Genomic DNA, 16,189 nt, shown 5'->3' on the forward strand with positions numbered 1-16,189 from the left:
CCTGGCTGCCCCAGGCAGGCAGCAAGGGCAGCACCTCTTGCGCGAGGGTGAGGAGAGCTTCTCGTGCATGTGGATCCCGTGGCCGGGCGGACGCGCCGGCTCCTCCTCCACTCGGTCTCCCCAGGAGTTGCTCTGGCGCCAGGACTCACGAGCTGCACAGGTAAAAACAAAGGTGGGGATAATCTAAACACACTTTTCTACAAGAAATGCCAATAATAAGGATTAGTCTCTCTAGTTCTCTCTCAGATGGGTTTCCCTGGGCCTAGGTGCAAATACTGAAGCATCTTTAATACCTGTCCTTTTTTAATGCTTAATTATTTGATTACACTTTTATCCAGATGATAAAATAAAACTGGATCAAAAACCATAAAATTCTAATTGAGAGATGCAGAAAGAGAACTGAAGAACAATGAGACACAGAGACAGTCTGAGCACAAAGTGCATCTTTCCTCAGGAAACGACAGAGAAGATAACATTACTTGGAATGTGTTGGGCAAACTTCTGAAACCTTAACTGGCCATGAATAAAACAGGCATTTTTCTAAATTTTAGATTTCCACGTAAGCACAGTAATAAACAAAAATTTACCTTCATAATCTGCTAGAACATCATTCCAGTCCATAGACAAACCACAGAAGGATATGCTTCCATTGCCCATATTAGCCTGAAATTTAATATGAACCAGAGAGTAAAAACAAAAACCTTAACTTGCAGGTGCACACACACATTAAACAGCATTAAACTCAGCAATATTCAGCAATGTTTTCAAACAGAACCAGCCTCCCCGAAGGCCAATGCTGTTCCCACTCTGACAGTAAAAATGAAGACTTTTGTTTCATCTACTCTTCCACAGTAGCAATGAATGTAACAAGTCTCAGCTCCCCCTGTTTTGAGCCCAGAAATCAGCAGCAGGACATTGACTGCAAGCCCAAAGGGCTCTGCACCACTCAGCAGCACAGTGCTGCTGAGTTTAGTAAGACTAAATATCCCTCAGGATGGAATAATTATTACATGGCACACGTCAAACAGGTAACTTCAATACCAAAAAAACCACTAAAAATTCTATATTCATTCTCCACTGACACCACAGCTTTAACAGGGTACAGTACAGTGAACTGGACACTCACAGAGAAGTCACTGTCATTGTCAGTCTCGATGTTAATGTCATTGTTCTCCTCTGCCTCAATCTCTCTGGTTAACTGCTCCTCCTCTGCAATAGCACTGGCAATGGCTTCTTCATTGGCCTTCTCCAGCCGATCTGCTAACTCCTCTTTCTTAGCCAGGACTTCTGCCATGGACTGGAGGAAACATGACACCAGAAAAATAACCAAAATCAGTAGCAGGCACAAAAAGGAGGATGCCACACAGTTAATATGAATTGTATTATATTTTGTTCAACTTCTCTTTATTTACAGATCTTTTACTGATATATTTTGTGAAAGTAGCTGAAAATACAAACCCCACTAAAAAGTGTTAACTATTAACTCACTTAATAACTACATGAAACACAAAATTATTTATTCACATAATTAAAACTCATTCTACCAACCCTGTCATTAAAAGCACAAAGACAGTTCTCCTGCAATTACTTTTTTAAATACTTACTCTTGGGGACTAAGCAAGGCATACTCTGAGACATGAGTGCATGCCATGCTGTCACCTCTACAAAAGGAACCACGCTCCAAAGTATTACTGAAAGATGGAAATTATCTGCAGGAACTGTATCTGGAAATTTCACCATAGTTAATACAATGGAATCTCAGGCTGTGCTTGTTTTCCAACATGAATGACAAAAGAGTGGGGCAAAAACATAAGCCTGGATATGCTGACTGTCTTTCCTTCTCTAGTGTCCAGCATTAACCAGACCACTTCCAGTCTAGTACCAGTGTACCACAATACACAAACTGGGGTTTAAAGCAGTCTAATCTGGGGCAGTAAAATGCTTCCAAGAGACACAGATCCCACCAAGCTGGCAGCATCCTGAACTGCTAATAACTGAGCATCTGAAACAATGTTAGTGGGTGAGATGCTTGAAATCTGTTCTAAGAGCAAACAGGTATTTGGCTTGGAAATTACCTAGCAGGGCTCTAGTTTGCAAAAGTTGAAGGGAAAGTGATTTACAGGAAAACTTCTGCAAATCAGAATTTTAATCTAGTTTCTGACAAAACAAAACCAAACCAAAATGAACACAAACCCCTAAAACCCCAAAACAAAACGAAGCACCTGAAAGTATAACCTAGATTTTATGTAACACTACTGTAACTCTCCACTCAGAGAATCCCAGTGAAGCAGACACACCCTGAGACCTCTTTTTGGGAAACCAGATAAAACCAGAAAACTGACTTCATGCTTTTTGCTTTAAGAATGGCACTCCTCCAGATTGCTTGTTATAAAGGAAGACCCAGCAGAGCAGCTCAGCAAGTCTTAAAAGGCAGAGGTCTGACTTTGTTTCTAACAGAATTTTGATATCCCATGTGTTTCCAGTTTGAATGATGAGCAAAACTGAAGTAAGACTTTAATGAAAGTGTGACTTAAAATGACTGCTAGTGGAAGGAAATGAAAAATTAGCACAACTATTATTAAAGTAAATAATGAGAGCAAAGATCTATTTATTCCAAGTAATACACTTCTATCTTTCTAGTTTAAGTTCTGAAACTTTACCAGAATTAAATTCTACAACGAAAAGTATCGGTGCAACAATTTATTTTTCCTACAGTAGGTACCTCATAGATTTTTCTACAGTTTTTACATAAGGCTAACAGCAAACACTGCAACACAGACCGAGAAAATGAAGGCTTAGATTTATTATTCACTCCCAAATCTTATGAGGTTTCTTACCAATCTGGCAGCACTCACATTTGAAATATCTGCAGGATCCATTTCAGTTTCAGATTTAGCTTTTTCTGTTTGATGCCAGTCTGCACAGCCAGTGCTCTGGGGGGAAGCCTCATTCATCTGCAGAGTTTTTGAACTGCAGTCAGTGCTGGTGGGAACTGGAGGCATCTCAGGAGCTGGTTCTAAGGAATCCCCTTGCAATGCTGGGCCAGTGCTCCCATTGGCTTCCGAGGCTGGGAACTAACAAGAGGCATTTGCAAAATTAACAAAATGGAACATACTGATTTTTAAGGTCAGAGTCAAATTTTAAGGAAATACCTGGCAACAACAACGAGTGATGCAAATAATTTCACTTATTTCAGGTGCTCATTACCTTGCAGAAGTTGGATCTTTCTACCTGAAATCTATGTATGAGATGTGTTGAGTGCTGACTTTTTGGAAAACATGGAAAAGCTGTCCACAGCATCACAATTTTACTCAGCCTGCTTGTGCTGACATCCTACTGCATTTCCATACATGTAACTGAAATAACCATTATTTGAACAGCCCTTCCCCATCCAGTAAGTTCACAAAACTTTTAGCCAAAACCACCTTTAGAAAATGCTCTGAAGAAAAGCTGCAAGATTTAAGGTTAGAAAACAGTTCAAACTGACGTACTGACCTGAGTCGACTCAGTGAGGGGACCCTCGGAGTGATGCAAAGGATCCTTCTGCACCAGCTCTGCGCTTTCAGAGGCAGCACTGCCAGTGACTGAGCTCCCATGCTTGTTCTCTGCTGGTGGTGAAATGACGTTTTCTTTGTCACTGTCACCTCTGGACTTCGATGATTCTGCAGCTGCAGGAGCTTTTGCTGCCAAAGCAGTGGATCGAGACCGAACGGGCCTGCCACGCTGAACCGTCTCCCAGCCCTCCGCATCCTTCCGATCTACGTGAGAAAAACACCCCCTGCTCTCAGACAGGAACACTTCCCAACAGAAGCATTAGAAACAACTATTTTGTTACACTATTACACAAGTTGTGGGAGAAAAATGCTCTCTTTAAAAATCAATACCAAAAAAATCAATGAGATATTGTTCAGCAAAGCTTTTTACTTCAAGGAATGCTATTGGTATTACAGGACAACTCCATTCAGGGACACGTTCTGTTGCTGCAGAGTGAAGCAGCTCAGGCACAAAAAGGTGTGGGAAATGGCAAGGTGGACTTAAGCTTGCCACGTTTTTCCTTGCAATTTCATAAGATGGTAAAGCACAACAAAGCAACATCGTCTGCTCTTCTCTGCAGCAACAGTAACATTAGAGGCCTTTTGTGGAAGTGCAAATGCACACAAAATAGCACAACTTAGCAGGGAAAGCAGAAAGGTGGCTCACTATCCTTCCTATTCTGCCAGTGCTGACTTTACAGCTTTTTCTAATAAAAATACACTAATTGGTGTCAGCTTTTAGAAAACTGCTTTTCCTGGATTCCAGGAAATAGCAAAATATTGCTAGAATAGAACTGCAAGCTGAAGGAGAAAATAGAAAAGCAGTTTTCTTCAATTTTCTTTTATTTCTATATAGCTGTTACATACAACTTTCTGATCAACATTCCTGATATTGGTACCTACTTGAAAACCATTTAAAGTTACATTTGCCTGTCTGAAGCATCAGGTCCTAGGTGTGACCAGATTTCTACATTTCAAGGTGAACTCCTTCTCCATCTGTAACATTTTTGTGGCCAGCAATTAATAGCAGCATGTAATTTCCCACACATCTTGAAACAACTGTAAGTGATTTTTTGAAGCTTGACAGTACAACTCACAAGTGTGAAAGGTAAGTTCAGGCCTGTCTATGTGCTGAATAAAAATTCTTGCAAAAAACTCAAGAACTAACTATGTACATATTGTCCAACATACTTCTGGTAAAAGCTGCTTTCAAGATTGTTCACATGAGAAGAGGAGAAGGGTGTAGGAGATGACTTTTACCTGGAGAAGTAGAGATGCAAAAAATCCCAACACTGTTTTACAGAGGGTAATAATCTAGAATACAGCTTGTATAAACAATTAATTCTCTGGGTATATCTAAAGCTTTTACTAACAAAGATAGCCATACAGCTCGGGCAGAAAGACCAGAGCTGGAGCTCAAACATTAAGGTTTAGCATATGAACAGGACAAAACAGCCTTTAGGTGCACTTGATCTGCTGTCCAACAGCAGCAGTAGCCAGTAAACTGGAAATGAGCCAAAACCAGAACTGATGGCACGTTCATCCTTTGCTGCCCTTGGCATGCAGCATTTTACAAACACTGCTGTTTAACTGTGAGGTTCTCTTAAGATCTCAGGATGAAACACAGCAGCCTGGCCCAACAGCTGGTGTAACTCCTGAGTATCAAGGAATTTGACAGGACTGTACTGGAATTTATCTTTGCTGAGCAGCTCATGCAACAGCTGGTTTTACATAACTATATAACTGTTCACAAACCTCAACAATATGGCAACAACAGATACAAAAAAATAATTTGGTATTTTACTATTGAGACAGTTTCACTCTAGAAAAATTACTGTGTAATTTCAAGTAAACAAAATTCCCAAACTGTCTGAGTGAATATGGCTGATCTCTTCAGATCACTGCTGGTACCAGAGTCTGCAAAAAGCCTTTCTTTGTTCCCTCTCCTCACGTGCATTTGCACACATTTCAGTGTGTCCCACTGACCAGAACAGCAGTCAAAAAAACACCTATTACATTTTCCTTTGCCACAGACTTCCCATTTGACCCCTGTAGGCAACTTTGGCCTTCTTTTCATTTCTTTATCTTCATATAGAAAAAACATTACCTACAGCACCTAGTGATGGGAACATACTGCCCTCTCAGGGGCAATGGTACCTGCAGCATTCTCCAGGGAACAGGGTTCCATTCCCCAGGAATTAAAATCACAACCAGATTTACTGCAGAAAGCTCACAGCCTGTGCAGCAACTGGCTGTGCACGCTGTGGGACAAGGACTGCCCAGGCACCTTGTCTCCCACCCCACCCATTTTAGGAACCAATGGCACCACGAGGACTCTGCTGTATCTGGCTTAGACAGCAGAGATTGTTCAGAAGAACTGCTAAAATCAACCAAAAAACCACCAGGAGATAACTGCTTTACTGCAGCAACCTTTGGGTTGCAATTCTTTCCATTTGTCATTTGCAAAACAAGATTGTTGAAACACTTCACTTCTATTTGTTCTGAAAATTGAAGTCACCTTTTACATAAAAGCATCTTTTCTACATTAAAAGGATCAGAAGATACCCTTTTGTTGTATCTACTACCTAAACATAAATAATAAGATATATTAATCATATAAATGTATGTTAATAATCATACTAATATCTTTTACTAATATCTACTAAAGCTTATTCTACCAAAAAAGAATATTCTTGCCTGTCTTGCCTAGTTGTTCTTTGTCTCGTGGCATATTTCTTAGTAGTCTAAAATGACAGAATGAATCAGAATAAAATTATTCAGAGCATAGAAAAACCATAATCACACTTACTAAAGTAAGATCAAATCTTTTCATAAAAGCCATACATGTTCAATTTTTAATTTGCATTTGTTCACTGTTAGACTCATATTTATTACCCAAGACTCAACCAAGCATTTTAATAGCCCAGAAATACTTGCATTTGAAAGAATATTGTTTGGTGACTTCTGAAGACAAAGCAGTTTTTAATTCAGGGACGTATTCAGACTCCTGACCTACCTGGAGTCAGTTTAACAGTGTGATGCCACCTGACAATTACAGGGCACCAGAAGATTCTGTTCCTTTCAATTCACCAGGCAGTTTAGGATTCAGCCACTTCCAGGCACGTTTTTAAAAAAGAGTTTGCAAAGCTACTATGTCTACTGACATTAGATCACATCTAATGAGAGACAAAGTTAATACTCAGTGAGGTATCTCCTCCATGTTTTTGCCCTCTGTGTGGAATTCTTATAGCCCAGCAGCCATCTCCACAGGCTACATATCTCATGCTGGGTTTGATTACTCCCAGAGCTTTGTCAATGAATAATTCATTTGCCTGCCCTGATCATTCTCCAGTTTCATGTGAACTTGGCTGTCCCTGGTGCTCTTGTGTTACATGGATGTGACAAGCCATCTGTCATCTCGGGGCCCTCCCAGCCTCCAGGCTCTTGGGAAACTGCTGCATCTGGAAGAAGTGCCCAAGGAGCTCACTGGAAACACCTCAAGCAGAAATCCAGGCACCTGGCTGCAAGCTCCTGGGGGTTCTACCTCAGGAGATGCACAGCCCCTCCAAAAAATTTACTTGCCAGTGAGTTCCAGCCCAAACCCCCAAAAAAATAAACTTCATCCCCATCTGAGCCCAAACCAGGACAGCTGCCTGAGAGGGCTGGACATCCTGCAAGGTCTCAGGTACATGACAGGGAACATCTATTCACAGCTAGGGACAGGAGCAATTCATACAAGGAAGATGATAATGACAGCAATAACAATAAAAACCAACCAGATTTCAAGTAAGGCAGCAGAAAAAAATTTAGTGCTTCTCAGAACATGTTCTAGATTGTTCTTTGTCCTAAATCCTGTATTAACATTATTTTAATTGCAAGCACCTATTCCATTTCTAATTCACACTCTAAACTTGTACTACTCATCTCCCTTTTTACCACAAGCACCAGGGAATTCACGAGCAGAAATTGCTCAGACAGTAAGAAGAGACTACATTTCACATTGTAAAAAACACCCAAGCATGAAAGACAATTTTTTAAAATTCATTAAAATACTGAGGGTAACAGTAAGTTTAATGAGGGAAATGAGATAAGATGATTTAACTTCATTTAATTATGCATTCAGAAAAGGAAAGATTAAAGAACTATATGGAGAAATAATGCATTTTCTTTCTCCCTAAGGGCTTACTTAGTTAAATTTGGAAATTGCATCAACCATGAAACAGATACAGTATCATACCATTCATCCACGTCAGAAAACCATTGTGAGACCTAAGGATAATGCTGTTGGAAACCCCTGGAGAAAAAGTGCCTGGGGAAATCCTGCTGCTGTAAGCCCCAGCTGGGCTTTGGTGGGCAAGGGACCATTACAGGAGGAGGGGAATCCTTCCCCCAAGGCCCACATGTCCCAAACAGCTGGGAGTGCATTAGCTGGGAAAGGGGCAGAGCAGCTACACGAGCCTCAGAGCTGCTTCAATAATGCATGTGAAGAGCCCCTGTGGCTCCCTTCACATAAACTTCACAGATTTTCTTCTGTTTTCAGATAATTGGATCTTACCAAAGTGATTCCATCTCCCACACACAGGACAACACGCTCCTACAGAGATCTTGATTTGTTAAAAACATAACAATTCAGCCAGGAGCAAATCACTGAAATTCTCCAATGCTCAATGTCAGCAATTAGAGATTCCTAAGAATAAACAAAGTCTAGAGAAATGACTGGTACTTCTTAAAATGAAATGTTTCAAGTCTGGGTTGCATCCTACATTTGATTTGAAGACTACTGAACACTTGTAGCCAGTACTACATGACCTAAGGGGTTTCTCTCTTTTTGGAGCTCGTCAGCTGAAAGAAACATTCAATAAAACACAGCACAACACTGATTCTTCAGCCCTTGAAAAGCCTCTGAAAGTAACAAAGTCTTTTGTTTTCCTCTTAGCCTCCTAAAATACATTATCCATATTGAAATACAGATCACTTTTATTCCCTGTGCAGCTAATAACATTGTCCCTATGCACAAGAACACCTAATAAAGGTATTTTAGCAACAGCTTGGAGCCCTGTCACTCTATTACGAGCGACAACCACCAGAAAAAGCTTTTGTTACAAGCAACATCAACTACTGGTTTATCTCAAAAGTGGAATTACACATCAACTACAGTGCTGAAAACTCAGGCACACAGCTCCTGCTCTCTAAGCAGCTCACTGCAGCTGTACACAGCCTATTCCCTCATGCAGGCAGCAGCCAGGATGCCCCTTTCAGCCAGCAGCCCATGGAGTATGGCTGTGATGGGAACCCACTCCTGAACTCATTCACGTTACACTGCAAGACCCCTGGAAAAGGTGTTTTACTTCCAAGATATGCCACAAGTCTGCAAGTCACCATACATGGCTTCTACTACTCCTAGGTTGAACATACAACTAGCTGAAATAGATACATGCACTTCCTGGAACTTAAAAAAAAAAGTGGCACACTTTTAATTTTCTTTCAGAAAATCCATTTCTACATCCTGCCTGATGGTTTTGCAGAAAGTCATCTGAGACCACACATGCATGAAAAATAACTCATTTCTGAAGACAATCTCAGAGATCCAGGGCAAAGAAACTAATTTTATAAACCAAATGGTAGTTTTTTATGTCTGCAACTAAACCAATCTTTTCTAGGACAAAAGATGCTGAATCAAGCATTCTCCAAAGAGCATCTTTAGAGAAAAAATTCATAACTAAATGTGGTAACTCTTGTCTTCCAAAAAAACATCAATTGTTACTTCAGCATAGTTCTAACAGCATGTTCTTCCAGGACATATAAAACTATCTTGAGTTCTTCCCAGACTCCTGGACATGCATTATTCTTTATATTGTTAAGCCATCCCAACTTGCAGTCAGTTAGATTGGCAGTTTGTGACCAAAGACCTTTTGCTTCTTGGATGTTACAAACTGCTTTTAACAGATCAAATTCTAGTTTGTGAAAATGCAGCAGAATTTTACCTTCACATGGAAACACACTTTTGTCTCACACTTAACTATTGCAATAAAAGGCTTCACGAATCTTTTACCTCCACATTGAATTTAAACACCGTACTTTGCAAAACCAGGTTTAATTTTGCTTAGAACACAGGTCATCACATTCTGAATTCACTTTACCCCACAGAGTTTGTGAAAATAACTTAGGCCACAGAAGGGGACTTGCCATTTTTCCGCAGTGCCTTCTGTGCGGGCGGTAGCAGGCAGGCTTGTGCTGTTGCCAGCTCAGGATTGGCAGCTTTAGTTCCATGGTTGGCTTTTACCTTATCGGCCCAACTTACACCCGAGGGAGCCAGGCGTGTTGCAGAAATTGTCACTGCAGGGTTCCTAAATGAAAGTCACAGCTCTTTTTAGTGTCTGCTCAAGTAACAGAATGGTTTGTTAGAAAGCTTCATCAGAGTCTCTGAGACCATCAGAACAGTGCTGAACAGAACCACCTCTCCTCTGGCAAACTCTCCGGCGTGCAGCAATTTACACTGAAAAGTTGTTGGAATTTGCTCAATTAATTTTTGGTTTTAATAAACAAGATTAAATTTAATCGTTGTGATACTAATTTCTGAAGGCATTAATGTTTTTGGCAACCAAAGCAATGAATGATAAATTCTACATACTAAGTCTTGAAAAATACTCCTGTCATTTCAAGCCTGGCATTTGACCATTTAGTACTCCCAATTCCTTTTGATTAAAAATAATGAACAGATTTTCCTACTCATTTTCCACATATCCTTCTTGTTATCTCTTCTCCAAATTATTTTATTTTTGCATTTTTGCTGTTGGATACCTCTGATTGTCCCTGTTTCTAGTTTCTGTACTTTTCCTACTGTTTCTACACTGCTTTGGGGAAGATGTGAAAATGACTACAGGTATGAATCATTCATTTCTACAGAGGTACACCACTACTATTTCTTCTATTCCTTATTCCTCTCCTAGTAACTCCTAGCATTCTGCCAAAACTTTCTCTAGCACCAAGTATGTCTCAGCCCTTATTTTCCATCCTATTTTCTCTCTCACACACAAAACACTGTAGCACTCTGGAGTTGCCTTGCTTTGAGACACACACTAAGAAGAAACAAATTTGCAAGTGTGAAGGATAGAAAACTCATCTTGCTGTTCCCTGCTCTGACACACACAGTTTCTCATCATGTCCCTGGGATTGTGAATAAAACAGCTCCAGCAGCAATAGCAACAGGTGATAGCAGCCAAATAAGGTTTAGCTGAATGACTGATTGTGCTGAGCTGCTATGTTCTAATAAAAATAAAAGAGCATTGATTTACACCAGATTCAAGTGCTTCATTTGAGTGCTTGTGCATATTTTCTCCCCACCACCAGGCATTTCAGCAGACACCTCTCTGATGTTGTCAGGCAGGTATCAACAGGTTCACCTACAGGGCCTACACCAAACATACTTGGTAGTATTTTTGTAGAAATATCTGATTTTCAGAGAGCTCAATCCTCAGAGCTGCTGCTCAAACAGTCTAGTATCAATCTCTGCTGAGGACAATGGAAGCACTCAGGACACTGGGCAGTGTGTTCCCAAGATCCCAACAAACCTGAAGGTTGTTGTTTTTCAGCACACACCCTGAGAGAGATTTCAACTGCACACATCTGTACTCTTCACACTGAGACAGACTGACCAGGCAGTGCTGCTCTAAATCTGTGCACATTTTTGTTCAACTGCTTTCAGATAATTTCATTTCAAGAAGTAAAAGATTTTTTACTGTAGTATACAACATGCTCCACATTTGAACTAGTATCAGTTTTGCCACGCATCAGAATCACCATAATCTCACTTTACACTCACTCTGATCTGTATTTACTTATGCTCACTCAGCTGCCCATTCACATTGCACACACTGGCAATTTTAAAATGCCAGTTACAGACATTCTGACCTTTGATTTGTAGAGAGAAGAGAGTACTAAACAGATCACATGAAATACACTGGCAGTATTCTATCTTCAGGTCTTTGTAATGACCAGTAATTAAATGTATTACAAAGCCAGGAAAAAGTAAGTCCTTGATAGGATTTTCCTTTACAGATCATGGGCTTTTTTTTAGGAATGCAAAAAACTGCTTATATGATTTAATAACAACAAAACAATACATTGATTACTACAGAAAAATAGTGCATTCGTGAACTTTGCTTCAAATTAATCTTTATTTTAGCTTCAGTAAACTTCTTAGTTGGTTTCATACCCAAAATTTAAACTCCTTCGAGCATTTGATGTCACACTAATCCTGTCTGTGGAGGGACTTTGGATCACATGGCGTCCTGGAGACATTTTCTTTACTTCCCAAGCCAGTGAAGTTGGTCTGCAAACCCAGGAAAGAAAAAGTTTAAAAATACAATTCACAATAACTCTTCCTCTATCATCTTAAAGCAAAACTAGAACCAACAAACGCTCAGTATATTAACAAATCCTGCTGAATTTAATCATTCATCTTAGCAATTGTTTCTACACTAACTACAAATCCTATTAGCCAGACCCATACCCAAAATAATGCCTCTTCTCAAGACTACAATGTTTATTTCAAATTCAGATCAAAGCATCAAACCAACCATTGAAAAGGAAAAGATGAGGGAAGGACTGGAAATATCCTCTACTTCTAAGTGACAGTGACAATGCACATAAAATGTGCTCACACCCATTCTGTCCAAAAGGAAAATTGGTTCTATTTGCTGAAGCTCTGCTAGAAAATGAAGTTTTCTGTGAACTTTACTCTCTCTTCAGATTAAAAAACTATAAATCTAATTACCTGCTTTGAGCATCAGCTTTTTCTAGCTTCTCCTGTAGCTGTATCCAATCAATCAATGCTTTGAAGTCCCTTACATAGTTATCAAGCATCATCAGGACTTCCTGAAAAGCAACCATCACATCAATCTTTCTATTTAAAAACAATCCCCCACCCCAATAAAGGAACTGAAAAGAAAGGACATTTACTATTTAGCTTTCTCATTAAAAATAAACCCAGGAAAACCCCTGAAAACAAGAAGGCCCAGGTAATTGAGATTTTTATGTGAACAATCATTAAAACATTTATCCTAATAAAAAAGGTGCACATTCTTCAAGATCTGTGTCAGCATCAATGTGTAAGGACAAAATGGTAAGATTTGCAGGAAAATGATCCTTAACACACATAAGGATACCTGTTTCATTATTCATGCCCCTTTTCTGGTCAGAGTTATCTTTTGAAATATGCTGAACATACATCACCAAGAAAGCAAAACTGCATAAAACCTAACAGGTCTGTGGAAGACTAAAAATATCACAATTAATCTGTTTGTGAAGTAAAAGTAGACAAAACTACACAAATGCAACAGCATCAGAACCTGGGTGGGATTAAAACATACACTGTCAGAAACTATGTGGGCATGCTGGAGATTTACTCAGAATATGCAAAATTTTGATGAAGTAGTTTGAATCTGGAACCACACGTTGGTCTCCAACAAATAAAATTAACTGTTACAAAAGGACATATCAATTAACTTCACACTACACCAGGAAGAAAAGCACAGACAAAATGGCAGTGGCTGTAGAGACTTGTTTCTGATCAAAACACCCTTAACTTCAAGAAATTATTGACTGTGTCTACTGATGCCCAGTTGGCACAAAGATGTGAGTGTAATACCTATGGTATGGTCAGATTACATCCAGAAATCATGAAAAATTCAAGGTAAGCTGCCTCTACTCAGTTAATGGCACCAGTTTTTCACTGCAAGGCAGAGCAAAACATAATATCATGGAACTCTCAGTTGTGTCACCTGGAAAAACTACAGCTATCTGCTGCCACTGGCAGGGAAAGGAACAATTCTTTATATTCCACATATAAACTCAAAAATCATTGACTGAACATGACAAACACAGACCCAAGGCACCTCCTCAGCAAAGTTGAATATCACCAACACAGCACATGAATGTCTCTGCCAGGGACAGAGCCTGAGCTCATGGCAGTCAGAAAGAGCAGCTTTCATAACTACTCGCTCCCAGACAAGAAAAATGTGTCCCGTACTCTGTCGTGACAACGTGCTGAAAATAACCAAAATCCAGGAATGAAGCTTGAATATGAAACTTAAATGAGCTTCACATGCAAAATGTAAAGTACAGGCATAATTGTATGGTATAAGGAAAAACACTTATGACAAAATGCTGCTGTTTCACAAGTTCTTTACAAAGCCATTCCTGCTGGCAATAAGATAAATTTTCTGCTCAAAGTAATTATTACTTAGAAATTTTGGGAACAATTACAAGTGAGAAAGTATTGGTTCTTAAGTGTATAACTATAAACTTTAACAGTAAAACCTTTGACACCAAGACCAGTAAAAATATTCTCCTCCTACAGTCCAGGTAACTAAAGCACATTTTTGCAACATCACATCCCATACATATTTACTTTTAATTCTCCTTTTAACAGAAAAAAAGACCTCTAACACATGAAAAATGCTTTTTCATATAAAATCATATGGATTTATATTAATTTTGTTTAACTTTGAAATTCAGCTTCAGTTTTGGCATGAGTATCCTTTTAAGTACTCTTTATGACACACACAGAGCATATGCTGGTTGCTGTAAGGGAAGGGCACCACAAAGTCAGACACCAGGGAGGGAAATCAAACAGAATCCCACTGCTGATGCAGAAGTTGCTCTTTGTTTTGAAATATTCCCCAAAAATGCTAACAGAAATCTTTCTTACAAAGCAGTTGGTTTACAGCACCAAAATAATTAAGTAAAGTCTGCTACAAGAAATGAACAACTCAAGTGTCTCAACCAGTTCTTTTTTCTGTTCCACTAATAAAATTTCAGCTTTCTAATCCAATTCACGTCCATTTAGGTTAGCCCATGCTAAGTTGTGCTGACTGTTACTAACAATGAGAGCATAGAAAGCAAAATTTAATTCTGAATAATTTATTTTTCAAGTCAGCCACTTACATATTCCTCAGGAAAAAAAAAAAAAAAAGAATTAACGTGAATATGAGTTATATTTCTGAAGTTAGCTGGCACAGGAAAAAAACACAATAAATGGTTTAACCTATTTTAAAGAATGTTTAGCTCCACATTATCAGAAATGATCAGAGCAGACCCATGCAGCTGTAACCCGAGCCGTGTTTTATGAACAAGGGAATACAAACAAGACAAGCAGCTGGAGCGGCCCCACACTCACTGATGCACATCTCTCTCCCTAAAGCCATCAGGGCCATTTTGTCAGGCAGGATGGAGCAGAACAAAAGTGGCTCAGAAAGCGCCGTTGCAGGCACGCAGATAACTCCATATAGATGTCCAGCTAAAATTACCAATTAGCTCCCTGATGGGCTGCAGCGGCTTCGATTGGTGTGTAAGGGAGCCGGGGCTGGCGCAGGGCAGGCGGGCCGGCGCCGTCCCTTTGTGCTCTGACACAGGATCCCGGCGGCTCCATCGCGGCCGCGCTACCTGCGGCACTCCCGCAGCCCGGCTGAGCCAGGGCAAAGCTGCACTGCTCGAGGCTGCTGACAGAAAGGCTGCTCTGGAGTCAGAACCGTTTTAGAGCTCCTTATTTCTCAAGGTCACATCCATCCCGGACGGTTTTTAAAGAGACAGCTTGAGCTAAGTAAGAAAGCGATACTGCTGAAAACAACCCTGCAAGGAAAATCAGTGACACGAAACTCCAACCAGACACAATGTAACTCTGTTACCGTCTCCTCTCTGTTCTCAGCAATTCTCTGACCACCGGTTCTGCATGTTTCTATTTTGTTTTCCCTTCTTTTCTCCAGCTTTCATTCATCACTCTGGTTGCCCTGTATTTATCTCAAAGCTGGACTTCTAGCCTCTTGAACTGGGTGATCCTTTAAATTACTTTGTAACCAACAAAGATCTTCAAGAGCAGCTACACAGAAATAATCCTCAACCAGGACTCGGGTCCTCGATAGGCCCATGGAAATCCCACTGTCAAGAACGGAATGCACTTCAGAAAGCCCTTAACCTCTTTGAAATGTCCTTTCATGCATCGATTCTCCAGTTCTCAAACAAGGAAGAGGCAAACAGGGAAGCACCAAAGACTGTAGGATTTTAAGGTTACTCCATCCCAAAAGATGCATCAGGGAATATGTACATGCATCAGGGAAATTAATTCAGTCACCACATCTGTACTTTAGATTGGCCAAGCTAGAAATATGGGTTCTATTTTACAAACCATGGCTACTTTATGCTGTTTCATTATCTATACTGAATATTTTAGTTTATGTATTTACCAAAATAAACTCAATTTTTTTTATGCTGGAGCATGCTTTTAGCACACAAACTAAGTTACTTCCTTCTTTTTTTAAATGTATGTTTTCAAGGTTAACTGGGTGTTTCAGTAACTTGACACAAAAATTGCTTCCAAAAATTCCTTGTAGCCTTTTCATACAGTTGAATTACAGATAATTAAAGCCAGCTCTGGGGTTGGTTCAACCAACATGACTGTCAAAGCAATTCTTACAGCTTTGGGAAAGGATGAAAGGGAGCAGCTCCTCTAGACAAAGGACTCTCCTTATATCAACTTCAGCATGTGACAAACAATATTTTAAGCAAGCCCATGGTCTCCTAGACCCAAGTGTTAAATGCACCACATCTGGCCTCAGTTGCTCCTCACTGATGCACCTTCAACATGGCAGCCACAATCC

At 39.9% G+C, this 16,189-nt stretch overlaps 1 protein-coding gene across 1 annotated transcript in view; it reads right to left on the reverse strand.

Annotated features, from left to right (window-relative positions):
• Positions 1–16,189, reverse strand: part of SCAPER (S-phase cyclin A associated protein in the ER) — a 137,540-nt gene that overhangs the window by 102,724 nt on the left and 18,627 nt on the right. The window contains exons 6-13 of the mRNA XM_084213515.1: positions 12,310–12,410; positions 11,749–11,865; positions 9,720–9,880; positions 3,496–3,758; positions 2,856–3,074; positions 1,127–1,297; positions 588–663; positions 35–152 (exon numbers count right to left, since the gene is read on the reverse strand). Coding sequence (XP_084069641.1) covers positions 35–152; positions 588–663; positions 1,127–1,297; positions 2,856–3,074; positions 3,496–3,758; positions 9,720–9,880; positions 11,749–11,865; positions 12,310–12,410 — 1,226 coding nt within the window. The remainder of the gene's footprint in view (positions 1–34; positions 153–587; positions 664–1,126; positions 1,298–2,855; positions 3,075–3,495; positions 3,759–9,719; positions 9,881–11,748; positions 11,866–12,309; positions 12,411–16,189) is intronic.

This window comes from Fringilla coelebs (assembly GCF_963513975.1).
Source record: "Fringilla coelebs genome assembly, chromosome: 12".
NCBI lineage: Eukaryota > Metazoa > Chordata > Aves > Passeriformes > Fringillidae > Fringilla > Fringilla coelebs.